The sequence below is a fragment of the Peromyscus leucopus genome, chromosome 7 (genome assembly GCF_004664715.2).
Source record: "Peromyscus leucopus breed LL Stock chromosome 7, UCI_PerLeu_2.1, whole genome shotgun sequence".
Lineage (NCBI taxonomy): Eukaryota > Metazoa > Chordata > Mammalia > Rodentia > Cricetidae > Peromyscus > Peromyscus leucopus.
The window spans coordinates 50917619-50933170 of NC_051069.1; the positions used below are offsets into that span (position 1 = coordinate 50917619).

Sequence of the window (15552 nt, forward strand, 5' to 3'; positions counted from 1 at the left end):
CACGTTTCTCTTGGCTTAGATTTGTGGCTGCAGAAGGCCTTTTGATGTGACTTGAGTATTATCTAGCTCAGGCTGGCCTGGAAGTCTCAATCCTACCTCATTCTTTCAAGAGCTGGAGTTACAGACCTGTGCCACCATGCCTGGCTCTTGTGAATACTTTCTACATAGATGACCTTCGAATCAACCTGTGTCGCATCCAAAAAAAAAAAAACAAAAAAAAAACACCTCAATGTGGTTAAGCTGGAGGCACAAGCTTTGATCCAGGCACTTGAGAAGTGGAGGCAGGAGGACCAGGATTTCAAAGGTCATCCTCAGTTACATAGTGAGTTTGAGGTCAGCCTGGGCCACAGGAGACCATGTTTGGGAAATTAGAGAATGAATTTATATACGGAACATGGCTTGTTTGTGCACATGAGGCAGCTACGTAGACAAGGCTATCCTGAAACTGCTGGTGGTCCTTCCGCCTCCCGAGAGCTGGGCGTCCAGGTGTGTGGTGCCATGCCAAGCCCTGTGATGTCAGTGTGTCCTGACACCAGCTTCCAGGGCGCACCTTGTCTCAGGCTGTAAAAGGGACTTGGTATCCTGAGAGCTCTGACAGGAGACTCTTATGTGCTGTTCTTAGCACCAAAGGGACAGCTGGGGTTTTCTTTAGAGGAAGTCACCCTAACCCTGTGATGCAGCTCAGGTGTATTTTTGCAGTTTACTGTTTTGACTGTGCGCAACAGAGCCTGGCTGGTCCCCATGCCCACAGTAGTGTCTGTCCCTTTCTCATGGCAGTCCTCCTCAGGATACCCTGTCCTCGCCATCCTTGACTTTTTCTCAGTGTCCTTGTATCTAATGTTAATTCCCTTTAAAGTGGTTTTGTGGGTTTTTGTTTTTTTTTTTTTTTTTTGAACAGGGAATCTGGGCGCTTGGTAGCCCTTTTGGTTACCTTGTTCTCATGCTCTTGTTATGTTTTGTTAGTGGCTATCCCCCCCCCCCACTCCTCAGTGACAGGTGGGGACACTGGTAACTCTGTGACACCTCAACAGCTGCTTGTGAGTTTCTAGGGTGCACTCAACACTCTGTGTACCTCTAAATACTCAGCTTCTCAGGCCCCTTCTAAGAGCACAGTGTTGCTGTGGACCGAGTCAGCTGGATGACTTGACATGACTAATAAAGGCTAAGTCTGGGTGGGAAAAGTCTCAGTGCTCAGCACAGATGCAGTATGTTTTCACACTTGAAAAACTATTAGTGAGCCAGGCAGTGGTGGCGCATGCCTTTAATCCCAGCATTTGGAGGCAGAGGCCAGCCTGGGCTACAGAGTGAGTTCCAGGAAAGGTGCCAAAGCTACAGAGAAACCCTGTCTCGAAAAACAACATCAACAACAAACCACCAAAAGAACCTTTGTTGGTGAGGGTGTGTGCACAGGCTGCACGTGTGGAGGTCAGAGTGACTCTGTGGAGCTGGTTTTCTACCTTGCTGTGCATCTTGGGCATGGAACTAAGCTTTGGAGGTTTGGCACCAAGCGCCTTTGCCCCTTGAGACACTTCACTGGCCCTGAGTGTGCATATTTTTGAAAGTTCCTGGGCTGGGTGTGGTGACACACACCTTTAATTCCCAGCACTCATCTGCAGAGGCAGGTAAATCTGAGTTTGAGGCCAGCTTGGTCTGCATAGTGAATTCTAAGACAGCCAGGGCTATCTAAAGAGACCTCGTCTCAGAAAAGAAAATCAAACAAAAAAGTTTCTAGTTATGAGTGGCTGGTTGATCGACCCTTTTTAATATTTTTCAGGTCTGTCAGCAGCCTGAGTGTGGGAAGTGCAAGGCCTGCAAGGATATGGTTAAGTTTGGTGGCACTGGACGGAGCAAACAGGCTTGCCTCAAGAGGAGGTAGGCCACACTGTGTTGTGTTCTGAGAACAAGCCAGGGCGGCTGAGGCAGTGTCCTGTGCAGTGTCCTGTGGCGACATGGTGTGGAACTGACAGGACGCTTTCCCTGGGGTTGACAGCAGCGTGTGTCCTGCAGATGTCCTAACCTGGCTGTGAAGGAGGCAGATGATGACGAGGAAGGTGACGATTACATCCCAGAGATGCCGTCACCCAAGAAGATGCACCAAGGGAAGAAGAAGAAGCAGAACAAGGACCGTATCTCCTGGCTGGGGCACCCGCTGAAGGTGAAGTCCCGTCCTCTTCATGCTGCCGGCTCACCTGTGAGGAGAGCTGCCGTCCCTTCCCCCCTTTTCCTGATACTTAGGAGTAGAGTGCAAGTCCTCAGGCACTCTAGGCTAGAGCTCTACAACTGAACCATACCTTAGCCCTCACTGGTAAATCCTGAGCTGCCCTGGAGCCCAGGCAGCCCATATACTTGTATACTTCACACTGCTCCATTTCCACCTCCCAAGTGCTAAAATTTCAGTCATGTGCCACCATGTCAGGTTTGATTTTTTGTTTTGTTTTAGTTTTTTGAGACAGGGTTTCTCTATAAGCTCTCTGTAGGCTCTCACTGTCCTGGAACTCCTTATGTAGACCAGGCTAGATCAACCTGCCTCTGCCTCCAGAGCGCTGGGATTAAAGGCATGCAACACCACACCCAGCTTAATAGAAATAATTTATTGCCTCACTGTGGTGGTATAGATCTTTAATCTCAGTGCTTAGGAGGCAGAGGCAGGAGTATCTCTGTGTTTGAGGCCAGCCTGGTCTACAAAGTGACTTCTAGGACATCCAGGGGTATACAGAGACTCTGTCTCGAAAAACAAACAAAAATTAAGAACAATTTAAGCTGGGTGTTGGTGGTGCACTCCTTTAATGTCAGCACTCAGGAGGCAGAAACAGGCAGATCTGAATTCGAGGCCAGCCTGGTCTACAGAGCAAGTTCTAGGACAGCCAAGGCTACACACAGAAAGGCTTCATTCAGAAGCATTGTTTTTTGTTTTGTTTTAGAGATACACTCTCACTGTTTAGCCCAGGTTGGGTTAGAGCTTACTTTTTGTTTTTATTAATTCTTTTATATTTATCATATGTAGATTTCATAGAAAGTCAGGGAGAACACTGGACTTGACCCTCACCTGAGCTCCAGCATTTGGTTTCAGGTTGAAGAGAAGAGAACTTACTATCAGAAGGTGTGCATCGATGAAGAGACCCTGGAGGTGGGGGACTGCGTCTCTGTCATTCCAGATGATTCCTCCAAGCCACTGTATCTAGCGAGGTGTGTCCTTCTTTTGCCAGATTTGGGCACCTGCTTTTCCACTTGAACACCTGAAGTCCATTGTGTCAGAATGAAACCAGAAGTTCCTCGAGGTTTTGTGTGGTTGAGTTCTGCTGGTTACATGAGATATCTATTCCCTGTTCCATCTTACGGCTGCAGGGTCACGGCACTGTGGGAAGACAAGAATGGGCAGATGTTCCATGCACACTGGTTCTGTGCTGGGACAGACACAGTCCTTGGAGCCACCTCCGACCCCCTGGAGCTGTTCCTGGTGGGCGAGTGTGAAAACATGCAGCTTTCCTACATCCACAGCAAGGTTAAGGTCGTCTACAGAGCGCCCTCGGAAAACTGGGCCATGGAGGTGAGTGCCGCCTCTCCTCCCCATTCCACCTACCTGTTAAGAACCGAGGCTGACCGTGTTTTGTTTCCACAGGGAGGCATGGATCCTGAGAGCATGCTGCCAGGGGCTGAGGATGATGGCAAGACCTATTTCTACCAGCTCTGGTACAACCAAGAGTACGCAAGATTTGAGTCCCCTCCCAAGACCCAGCCGACCGAGGAAAACAGGCACAAGTGAGTGAGTGGTAGAGCCAGCCTAGGCCCTCTCCAGGCCGTCCTGCTTGCGAGTCCCGCTGTCCTGTCAGGCTCCAGGGACAGGTCTGCTTCTTCCCCAGTTGTGTCCTTTGCTGACCAGAGGCCTGACATTGTGACAGTGTTGAAAATGTGTGGACGGGCCGGGCAGTGGTGGCACACCTTTAGTCCCAGTACTTGGGAGGCAGAGGCAGGCGGAACTCTTGAGTTCGAGGCCAGCCTGGTCTACAGAGTGAGTTCCAGGACAGCCAGGGCTACACAGAGAAACCCCGACTCGAATCCCACCCACCTCCCCCACAACATGTGTGGACCAGCTGGAGGTTACCCGAAGCAAGCATGGCCATCTGTTTAAAAATATTCATTTGTGGGCTGGAAAGATGGCTCAGGGGTTAAGAGCACTGACTGCTCTTCCAGAGGCTTCCAGCAACCACATGGTGGCTCACAACCACTTGTAATGAGATCTGGTGCCCTCTTCTGGCCTGCAGGGACACATGCTGTATACATAATGAATAAATAAATCTTTAAAAAAAAATTCATTTGTGCCCAGCAGTGGTGACGCACGCCTTTAGTCCCAGCACTTGGGAGGCAAAGGCAGGCGGATCTGGGTTGTAGCCCTGGGCCTTGAGCATATGCTGGCTGAGGCCCTGCTGTTGATGTACACAGCCTCGGCTTGTTTGCTAGTGTTTGTCTTTGAGTTGTGGTCCATAGGAATTGTCTTCAGAGCCAGATGGTGGTGGCGCACGCCTTTAATCCCAGCACTTGTGAGGCAGAGACAGGCGGATCTCTGTGAGTTCGAGGCCAGACTGGTCTATAGATCAAGTTCCAGGACAGGCTCCAAAAATTCACAGAGAAACCTTGTCTCGAAAAAGAAAAAAAAAAAAAAAAAAAAAAAAAGCAAACAAACAAACAAACAAAAACTTGTCTTCAAAATGTGGACATAAAGGGACATTTCCTCCAGAGACCTGCAGATAGTCTCCTCTTGGATTTCAGTGGCTGCCATGGTCACCATTCTGCCACCTCAGAGCCTTGAGTTTCTTCCCTTGGCTTCTACAGGTTCTGCCTCTCCTGTATCCGACTGGGTGAGCTGAGACATAAAGAAATGCCTAAAGTCCTGGAGCAACTTGAAGAGGTGGATGGCCGGATCTACTGCAGTTCTATCACCAAGAATGGTGTTGTCTACCGAGTCGGTGACAGTGTGTACCTGCCTCCTGAGGCCTTTACCTTCAAGTGAGTATCCCATGGTCCATACTGGTCAGTTGGCTCTGATACTTCCAGCTACTCCCCTGAAGCCAGTGTTTAGACCATATCCAATTGGTTTCTGATGAGAAGCTGATTCCTAATGACTGCACTTCAATTTCAGAGCTCTTAGCTCTGTTACTATAACAAAATAACTTTCTGAATTGTAAAGGTTGCCAGATTCAGGCTCATAATTTTGGAAGTTCAGTGCAACGTTGGGTAGATCTGTCACTCTCAGCCTCTTGAGGGTGGCAGAGCTCACCTATATAGGAAGCAAAGGAGAGATGAGACTGTGTTGCCGCTGTCCCCTTGAGAGTGTGCCTCCAGGGACTTTCCTCTAGGCCTCACCTTGTAAAGACTCTGCCACTTGCTGATAATGCTGCTGGGCTGGGGACCTAGCCCACCGCATACTACCTTTGGGGCCTTTCAGCATCTGAGCTGTGTGTGAGGCTGAGACCTGCAGTGCTGGACGGTCTCTTCCTGCCTTGGTTCTGCACCTGAGCAGCTGTGAGGTATTGCTGGAGGGCTTCTCTCCAGGTTCCACCAAGCCCCGCAGTCCCACAATCCACGTATAAAATAATCACTCAGACACTTATATTACTTATAAACTGTATGGCCGTGGCAGGCTTCTTGCTAACTGTTCTTTTAGCTTAAATTAATCCATTTCCATAAATCTATACCTTGCCACGTGGCTGGTGGCTTACCGGCGTCTTCACATGCTGCTGGTCATGGCTGTGGCTGGCAGTGTCTCTCTGCCTCAGCCTTCCGCTTCTCAGAATTCTCCTCTCTCCTTGTCCCACCTACTTCCTGCCTGGCCACTGGCCAATCAGTGTTTTATTTATTGACCAATCAGAGCAATTTGACATACAGACCATCCCACAGCAGTGAGGCCTTGAGCTTCTCCCTGAATCTGTTTCTCCTTGAAGCTGATGGGGTCTGCCTGCCAGAACTTCAGTGCTCTGCCCAGGCTCTGTATGTTGGAAGTCAGAGGACATCACCTCTCCCTCCATTCACTCTTACATCCTAAGCACTGGGGCAAGTTGGAATTGCAGCTCGTGTTTTCCACACACAGCTCAGTATCTAGACTTGAGAATCCATTTTCCTAGTGAGACCTTAAGTCCCCAAATTTAGCTTAGTCCTGTGACTCAGGAATGAGTGGGTGCCTCTGTATTGATGGTGTTGGGTGTATTACCCTATCCTGAAGTGCTCATCTTTGGTATCCTCCATAAGTTCGCGTGGTGTCACCTGCCACGTGGAAGCACACCATTCGGGCCACACACGGGCACTCAGAGGTCCCTCGGGGACTTGAGAGTCAAGCCAGCCGCTAGCCAGAGTGGGGGCCACACTGGAAGATCACCTCCTGTGTCCTTGTGGGTGCCTGTGGGTAGAGCAGCAAGATTGGGCAACCAGCTTTGCCATGAATGGACCAATCTCAGGCTTTCTCAGACCCGGTCCTTCAGCGTCACATTTACATCAGTGCTCCATAGTCAGGGAAGTGAGATCATGTCACAGTGACCCCTTGAGCCACAGGCTTCTCAGAACACAGAGGTTCCTTTCCTGGCTGACTCCTAGAAAGGTGGTACCTGTGCCCTCTCAGAAGCTGCTGGTTCCCCTAGTGAAGTGCCCCCTCCTACGACATTTCAACTTGCGCTTGCTGACAGGACCTTGTCACATACCAGTTAGTAAGTGCACAGTGCCACGTGGCTGGAAGGCAGGTCCGGGTTGGCCTAAAACGCACTAGGTAACCTAAGCGTACCTGGGACTCTGACCCTCCTGCATCAATCAGTTTGTCTCCCAAATCCTGGGATGACACATGTGCAGCGGCAGCCTGTGAGCTGGGAGTTGAGTGGTGTTTTCAACCGAGATTTCATTTGAGTTGCCTTTCTTTGATGGTGCTTGGCTGTCATCTGGACTCAAGGCCTTGAGCTCGCTGTGTCCTTCTCCATTCTTCTCTGCAGCATCAAGCTGGCTAGCCCCTTGAAGCGCTCCAAGAAGGAGCCTGTGGATGAGAGCCTGTACCCGGAGCATTACCGCAAGTACTCTGACTACATCAAAGGGAGCAACCTGGACGCTCCCGAGCCCTATCGCATTGGTCGGATCAAAGCGATTCACTGTGGCAAGAAGAACGGCAAGGTCAATGAGGCGGACATCAGGATCAGGGTCAACAAGTTCTACAGGTTGGTGTGCGTTCTGCCCGCCGAGAGGCCCTTCACAAGGTGCTGCTGCTGCTGCTGGAGATGGCTTCCGAGACACCTGAGGGCATGGGTGTATTGCATAGTTGTGGCCTTCAGGGTGGGGTGTCAGGAGCCGGGGTCTAGCATGTGGGTTACTTTGGGCTCTAACTCAACCTGCAAGGACCAAAAGCTGTAGAGTGGCAGGGGGTGTGTCCTGGTTTGTCTGGATCCTCTGCCCCAAACCACAGTCCTTGTCCGTCTCCACCTCCCTCCCCAGTCCCTCTGCTCTGCACCTTGTTTTCAGGTTCTAGGGTTTGTTTTCCAGCCATTGTCTTAACTAAACACCCCACACACACACCCACACACACACTTGTGCATTCGTGTGTGCTGTCTGTGTGAGTGAGTGTGTGTGTTGTTTGAGGATGGGTTTCAGCCAGGCAGCAGAAAAGGGGCTACAGTGAAGAAAACTGGCTCGGATGACCAGTGTGTACTTGTTCCATCCACACATCTGTAACTTGAGATCCCCCTGCCTCAGCATCCCAAGTACTAGGATAACAGGCACCTGCTACTACACTTGATTTTTCTGGAGTCTTTGTAAAAATCAGCATGGTTACAAAATAATGGGGCACCCATCGTTGACAGGCAGGATGAAGGCAGAGAAGCAGAGCATTCCTGATCTGGTTCCCAGCAGTCCATTCCAGCTGTGCTGTTAGGTCCAAATCAGAGTAGTGGTACCACACTGATGGACTGGGACATGTGGTCCTTCCCATGATGCTCTTTATAGATTGAGCATCCCCAAACCAAAATACTCATTGTTCAGCTGACCTCGTCTTACAGCCTCCTTGGGTATACTTAGCCAGTGCTTCAGGTTTGAGAAGTTTAATTCCCAGCACCCACATGGTATCTCACAGTCATCTAACATCCCAGTTCTGCAGGGTTTAATGCCCTCTTGGCCCTCCACGGGCACTGTACGCACCTGTTGCATAGACATACGCCCGCAAAGCACCCATACACACTGAATACAAACGAAGAAATCTTTAAAAGGCTGTCTAAAATGTCCTGCGTAGACTAGGTTGATAGTTCCTGTAGCCAGCACTTGAGGGGTTGTGGCAGGAGGATCACTGAGTTGGAGACTAACCTGGGAATCAGAGCAAGACACTGTCTTAAAAAAGAAAGGCCGCTGGGCAGTGGTGGCTCACACCTTTAATCCCAGCACTCAGGAGGCAGAGCCAGGCAGATCTCTGAGTTCAAAGCCAGCCTGGTCTACAGAGCAAGATCCAGGACAGGCACCTAAACTACACAGAGAAACCCTGTCTCTGGAAAATCCAAAGGAAAAAAATATAGGCCTGGAGGTCTGAGGTGTATGAGACTAACAAGATCCCGTTCTCACGCTCGGCACTCCAATTGCTGGTTCCAGACATTCAGAGGAGGGTGCTTTGACCTGTGATTATAAACTTGTGGTAAAGTAATGCTCACCTGGTGTCCTCTTTACAGGCCTGAGAACACCCACAGATCCACCCCGGCGAGCTACCATTCAGACATCAACCTGCTGTACTGGAGTGACGAGGAAGCTGTGGTGGACTTCAGTGACGTGCAAGGCCGCTGCACCGTGGAGTATGGGGAGGACCTGCCTGAGAGCATCCAGGATTACTCACAAGGGGGCCCTGACCGCTTCTACTTCCTGGAGGTGGAGCCAGGCTTCAGGGGCAGATGTTTGAGAGCGGGGTGCCCAAGAAAGTGGCTCAGGCTAGGGCCTGTGTTCATCAGGTGCTAGGCTAGGTCCTGGATGTATTGTCTTAGGATGGGAGACACACGGTAGACAAGCACGAAGCTAATGTGCATGTGTAGAATGAGTTTGGGTTGGGTTATTTTGAGATAGGGTCTTACTATATAGCCCTGGAACTTGATGTGTAGACTAGGCTAGCCTTGAACTGACAAATCCACCTCCCTCTTCCGAGTGCTGGATTTAAAAGCTTGTGGTCCCCACCCTATGCCAGCCTACGTAGTCTTTTGTTTTTTTGAGACAGGATTTCTCTGTGTAGCCCTGATCTGGCTCTGTAGACCAGGCTGGCCTCAAACTCAGAAATCCACCTGCCTCTAGCTCTTGAGTGCTGAGATTAAAGGCATGTGCCACTACCACTTGCCTGGCTCCTATGTAGAATCTTAGGAGTAGGGGTTTGGCTTTGAAAGAAAACAAGGCAGCTGGAGATGTGGCTTGATCCGGTAGAACTTTTGCCTCGGATGCATGAAGCTCTGGCTTGTTGGGTCCCCAGCGCTCAGGCCATGGATGCAGGATTGAGCATTCAAAGGAGATAGGTAATGGCTAGCAGGCAATTGTTCAGTGTGCAGGGGGACAGGGCACAGAACCTACAGAGCTGCACGTCCATGCTGTCACCCACAGCACAGGCCTTTGACAGCAAGAGCTAGCTTCTGGAGTTCGGTGCTCAGTTTTCGCTTTTTGTGTGTTTTGTGTTGTTTTGGTGTGTGTGTGTGTGTGTGTGTGTGTGTGTGTGTTTTGTTTTTTTGAGATAGTGTTTCTCTGTGTAGCCCTGGCTGTCCTGGAACTTGCTCTGTGGACTGGGCTGGCCTTGAGCTCAGATCTGCCTGCCTCTGTTCCCCAAGTGCCACCATCACCTGGCTAACATTCAGATTTATAAGAGTATGCCACATTTTACTAACACCACTAAAAGTTTATCTGAGGGACTATTTTGAAGGCCTCTACCAGCCATACCTTGGGTCTTAATGTATGTTGGGAAGGTCCCCCTCCTTGGGAGGAGTACACTCTGGCTCCATCTCTTGTGAGCAGGTAGTGGCCTGGTTTGGAGAAAGGATCCAAGAACCTCTTGGATAGGTAGTAGACCCCTTTGAATACCTGGGGCCTGGCTCGTCAGTGTTGTGTTAAGATGAACGCCCATTTTTCCAGGTTCTGTATGTGCATGTTTGTGTGACACTGGACAGCAGCTCCCATAGTGCCCTTTCCTTAGGATGTATGCTCTAGGTGCTTACCACAGCAGATGTCGGTGCGGACCGTACGAGGGTTAATAGAGTAGTTGTGATTGTTAGACGGCCTCTCTGTAGTGTGGACTCAAGCTCCTAATACTTGGGCCTCAGCACCTTGACCAGCTGGCTGCAGTCTTGTCTGTTTCCAATAATAAGATCAAATTCTGTTGGTGGCTGATTGGCTGTGCTCCTAGGAGATAAGAGACTGTCAGAGCTCTTAAACTGTGAGGGATCCCTGTATTTCTTCTGGACTAATGTGGCTCCTTTCTCTGCAGGCCTACAACGCAAAGAGCAAAATTTTTGAAGACCCTCCAAACCACACCCGCAACCCTGGGAACAAAGGGAAAGGGAAGGGAAAAGGTGCGTCCCTGTCCGTCACTCCTGTGTGGAGACAAGGTTGCATGTTGTCCAGGCTAGCCTGGAACCCTGAAGCTTCCTGCCTCCACCTCCCAATTCTGGAAGGCTGAATTGGGAAGGTCTCCCGAGAGGCTGCTCTAGGTCACACAGCAAGACAGAGTCTCCTGAATGAGCCTCTGAGGAGAGCAGTCTGGTGGGCCCTTCTCACAACTGTGGCCTGTTCCTCCTTCAGGAAAAGGGAAGGCAAAGTGTCAGGTGTCGGAGCCCAGAGAGCCCGAGACAACCATCAAATTGCCTAAGCTGCGGACCCTGGATGTGTTTTCTGGCTGTGGAGGGTTATCAGAAGGATTCCACCAAGCAGGTAGGCACTGGTTGGTGCCGCGTCTGGCCTGGCTCTGGGGAAGAGTCGGAGTCTGCACATAGCTGGGCCAGGTGACCGTGGCCTGTTTGAGCAAGTGACGTGAGAACAGCAGCTCCACAGAAGCCAACCTTTGCCCTGTGTCCACCAGGCATCTCAGAGACGCTGTGGGCCATTGAGATGTGGGAACCAGCCGCCCAGGCGTTTCGGCTCAACAACCCTGGCTCCACGGTGTTCACAGAGGACTGCAATGTGCTGCTTAAGCTGGTCATGGCTGGCGAGGTGACCAACTCCCTGGGCCAGAGGCTCCCCCAGAAGGGCGATGTGGAGATGCTGTGTGGTGGACCGCCCTGCCAGGGTTTCAGCGGCATGAACCGTTTCAACTCCCGCACTTACTCCAAGTTCAAGAACTCGCTAGTGGTCTCCTTCCTCAGGTAGGCAGGACAGCCCTGTCACTTGCTGTCTTTGGGCAACTCCAGGCTGAATGCAGCTTTGTGGGGGCCCCTCCCTAGTGGGAGATGCCTGGGCCCTGGTGAGCTTCCCTGGGGCCTGTGGGTTTGTGGTGACCTGTGTCCCTCCTGCCCCCACAGCTACTGTGACTACTACCGGCCGCGCTTCTTCCTTCTGGAGAACGTCAGGAACTTCGTGTCCTTCAAGCGCTCCATGGTGCTGAAGCTCACCCTGCGCTGCCTGGTCCGCATGGGCTACCAGTGCACCTTCGGCGTGCTGCAGGTGGGCGCCGCACAGCGTGCGGTCCCGGCCTGCTGCCCTCCATCCCTGACAGGAGGGTGGTCAGGCCTGCTCTAGGCAGCAGGCGGTCTGTGTGGTCACCAGTGTGTTGGTGAGGATAGAGGCGCCTCATAGCTCAGATAGAAAAGGCATAGGGTTAGCTCGGTGTGGTGGTGCCTGCCTGTAATCCCAACACTAGAGGCGGGGAGGCAGATCTCAGTTTGAGGCCAGCCTGGTCTACAGAGTGAGTTCTAGCACAGCCACAGCCACAGAGAAACCCTGTCTTGAAAAAGAAAGAAGCATGGGGTGACCAAGCATGGTAGCACATGCCTGTCATTCCAGTCTTGAAAGGCTGAAGTAGAAGATCGTGGGTTCAAGGCCAGTGTCTCGGGATTAAGAGCTGGGCTGTAGCTCAGTGTAGTGCATTCACCAGCAGCACATTGGTGAACGCATCACATTTGCCAAAAGCAAGCAGGGTTGGTTGGGGCCCAGTTGGAGCACATGCCTGACTCGCAGGAAGCCTGGGCTCCATCCCACCCCACTAGCCCAAGCATGGCTGCCCACACCTATCACCCCACCTGGGCAACGGGTGGGGGTAGGGTCAGTTCTTCAAGACGTCATCTTTGTCACATAGCAAGTTTGTGGCCAGCCTGGGCTACGTGAGACCTAGAGGACATGAGAGGCCCCGTGGGGCAAGTGACCTCTGCCTGTAGCCAGGCCTGGTCACTGGCCACGTTCTCCCTGTGACTGTCGCAGTGGGGCTCCTGGATCCCCATTGCTCTTGTCATTTCTGCAGTGTCCCTGCGGGCTGGGGTTGACAGCAGCCTTGTAGACGGTAGGTCAGTGAGAGACAGTGGGCCGCCCCGGAGCAGGTTTGATCAGAGCACACTGTAACAGGGCTTTCCAGTTGGTCAACCAGAGGTCTGTGAGGAGGGGAGGGGAGGGCAGAAACAGGTGGGTAGTATTCTTGGGGGCTGGGCTGGACAAGTGACTAGCTCTGGAAGTTCACATTACTGTGGTCTTGAGGATTGTCGCCACTTGACCACAGTGGGAGGTTCACAAGTGACGTGGCCCTGGCTAACGGGCAGGCTGCTCTTACTGATGAGCTGCACTGCCAGCCTTGTGAGTTGCAGGTGTGTGCTACCTGCTTCCCGGTTCTGGTTCTCTGCACGCAGGCCAGCTAGGCAGACGTACTGCCTGAGGCCACCTGTCTCCATTCCCCTGTTGCAGGCTGGACAGTATGGTGTGGCCCAGACTCGGAGGCGGGCCATCATTTTGGCTGCAGCCCCAGGAGAGAAGCTGCCTCTGTTTCCAGAGCCTCTGCATGTGTTTGCACCCCGTGCCTGCCAGCTGAGCGTTGTGGTGGATGACAAGAAGTTTGTTAGCAACATTACCAGGTAGGAGCTGATCTCAGCACCCCATGTGCAGGACAGTGACAGAAGGTCACCATGCCTGGGTCGCTGAGGTTTGTGCCAGGCTGTCAGGAAGCTCAAGCCTGTTGCAAGTCTGCGCCTCAGTGTGCAGGCAGCTGGCTTCAGTAGAGCACACTCGGCAGCTGCCTGCACACCTAAGATCCAGCCGAGGCTGCCCGCATGACATCTAACAGGGCACCCTCTGCTGCAGGCTGACCTCAGGCCCCTTCCGAACCATCACGGTGCGGGATACCATGTCTGACCTCCCTGAGATCCAGAATGGAGCCTCAGCACCTGAGATCTCCTACAACGGAGAGCCACAGTCCTGGTTCCAGAGGCAGCTGCGGGGCTCACACTACCAGCCCATCCTCAGGGACCATATCTGCAAGGTAGCTAGCCTGCGTCTGGTGCTCCCTTGGGTCCTTGCCTGGCCCAGCTTCTCTTTGGCTTACTTGTACCTCCGCAGGCCTGCAGGCTCAACATCTCCAGTCCCCACCCCCATGGCCAGTAGTATCATTTCAGATGGCCCTGGGGTAGCCTCCGAGTGCCCCCCCTCTCCCAATAGCCTTTCTGTGTGGGCTTCCGATCCACTAGACCTCACCTCTTGTGTGCTTCTCTGGCTGACTTCACACTGGCCCCTTGTCCTATGCATTCCTCTCAGCTGTCCCTCCAGGTGTGTGCTTGGCGCCATTCTTAGGTGGCCGGCTCTCGCGGCTAGGGTTGGGCAGTTGTCTCTCCTGATAGGATCTGAGCCTCTGCTTCCCTTTTGTGCTCCTGACCGGGTCTCAGCTGGGACTCCCTGTGTTCTAGGATATGAGCCCACTGGTGGCTGCCCGCATGCGGAACATCCCGCTGTTCCCAGGCTCGGATTGGCGCGACCTGCCCAATATAGAAGTGCCGCTGACAGACGGCACTACGACCAAGAAGCTGCGCTACACCTTCCACGACAGGAAGAACGGCTGCAGCAGCACTGGCGCCATGCGTGGGGTCTGTTCCTGTGTGGAAGGTGGGACCTCAGGCTTCGGTCACCCCTTCACTTGGTGTTCCCCACAAACATGAACCCCATGACTGCAGCCCCGTGTGTGGTCTGGCCACTCAAGGGTGGCTGTTTAGGGTTCCCGAGTCGTCCCCACTTGACACATCTGCTTGTTAAGCTTGAGGCCCTGGCCATGCCGGGGTGCTACTAATGAAATGGCGGCCGGCGTGGGTTACACAGCGGCTGTCCCTGCAGCACGGGGGTCAGCGGCTCCGCTTGGAGCACGCGGCCGTCAGAGCCCCTCTGGTGGAAGCCCCTGTGCAGAGATGACGCCCCGGGGAGTCTCCCCGTAGCCTGGCAGCAGCCCTGGCTATAGCGCAGTGTTCTGTTGCAGGCAAGGCCTGTGACCCCACAGCCAGGCAGTTCAACACCCTCATCCCCTGGTGCCTGCCGCACACTGGGAACCGGCACAACCACTGGGCCGGCCTCTACGGGCGCCTGGAGTGGGATGGCTTCTTCAGCACCACTGTCACCAACCCTGAGCCCATGGGGAAGCAGGGCCGTGTGCTCCACCCAGAGCAGCACCGGGTGGTGAGCGTGCGGGAGTGTGCCCGCTCCCAGGGCTTTCCGGACACCTACCGGCTCTTCGGCAACATCTTGGACAGACACCGGCAGGTCAGCCCAGCACCAGAGCTCGTTGCCAGTGGCCTCGGCTCTCATGTAGGGAGTTGGGCTGTCACTGAGAGTGTGGGTCATCAGCAGCAACATGATAGCACACGTCTCTGCTAGGCTGGCTGTCCCTCGTTAGGAACTACAGTTGAAAGGAAGAGGCCCAGGCCAGAAACACTGGCCTGGGCTCCATGCAGACCGGCCCCATGCTCCCCCAAACCCTTGTTTGGCTCATAGCAGGAATCAAAGTGGACTGGGGGGTCTGCATTTTGCTTCCAGATTTTCCTAAAGCCTTTTAAAAGCTCATTGTTGGCCATGTATGGAGGCTCACATATTTAATCCCAAACACCGGAGAGGCAGAAGCAGGTTGATCTGAGTTCCAGGCCAGCCTGGTCTACATAGAGAGACCCTGTCTTTGAAACAAAGACCAAACCAAAAGAGCTCCCTATTAGTGATCTGTGGGTCTGTGGGCATCGCAATGAAGGCCTGTGCCACTGGAGAAGACTGAATTCCCGATGCCCAGGTCGTGGTCCTGCCTTGGTCAGAGTAGAGGCAGGCCCCTGCTGAGCCTGGGTATCAACCTGGTGTGGCCTCTTTCCTTCCCACAGGTGGGTAATGCTGTGCCACCACCGCTGGCCAAAGCCATTGGCCTGGAGATCAAGCTCTGTATGCTGGCCAAAGCTCAGGAGGTCGCCTCAGGTATGCGCCACTTTCCTCGTGGGAACCCCTAGGCCCTGGGACTTGGGCACACCAGCTCCACATGAGGACAGTAGTGGAAGCCACCGGTGACCTGCCGGTAACTGCACAGTGGCTTTGGGGGGGTGTGAGCCTTCCTGCTGACGGACGTGGTCGTCAGGCACCGGC

General features: G+C 53.0%; 1 protein-coding gene across 1 annotated transcript in view; it reads left to right on the forward strand.

Annotated features, from left to right (window-relative positions):
• Dnmt1 (DNA methyltransferase 1) overlaps positions 1–15552 on the forward strand; it is a 49332-nt gene that overhangs the window by 33307 nt on the left and 473 nt on the right. The window contains exons 22-38 of the mRNA XM_028872427.2: positions 1775–1872; positions 2008–2155; positions 3071–3186; positions 3346–3547; positions 3620–3759; positions 4831–5004; positions 6972–7190; positions 8682–8874; positions 10463–10547; positions 10777–10905; positions 11054–11336; positions 11493–11634; positions 12862–13028; positions 13255–13432; positions 13854–14049; positions 14414–14694; positions 15297–15387. Of these exons, the coding sequence (XP_028728260.1) occupies positions 1775–1872; positions 2008–2155; positions 3071–3186; positions 3346–3547; positions 3620–3759; positions 4831–5004; positions 6972–7190; positions 8682–8874; positions 10463–10547; positions 10777–10905; positions 11054–11336; positions 11493–11634; positions 12862–13028; positions 13255–13432; positions 13854–14049; positions 14414–14694; positions 15297–15387 (2842 nt within the window). The remainder of the gene's footprint in view (positions 1–1774; positions 1873–2007; positions 2156–3070; positions 3187–3345; positions 3548–3619; positions 3760–4830; positions 5005–6971; positions 7191–8681; positions 8875–10462; positions 10548–10776; positions 10906–11053; positions 11337–11492; positions 11635–12861; positions 13029–13254; positions 13433–13853; positions 14050–14413; positions 14695–15296; positions 15388–15552) is intronic.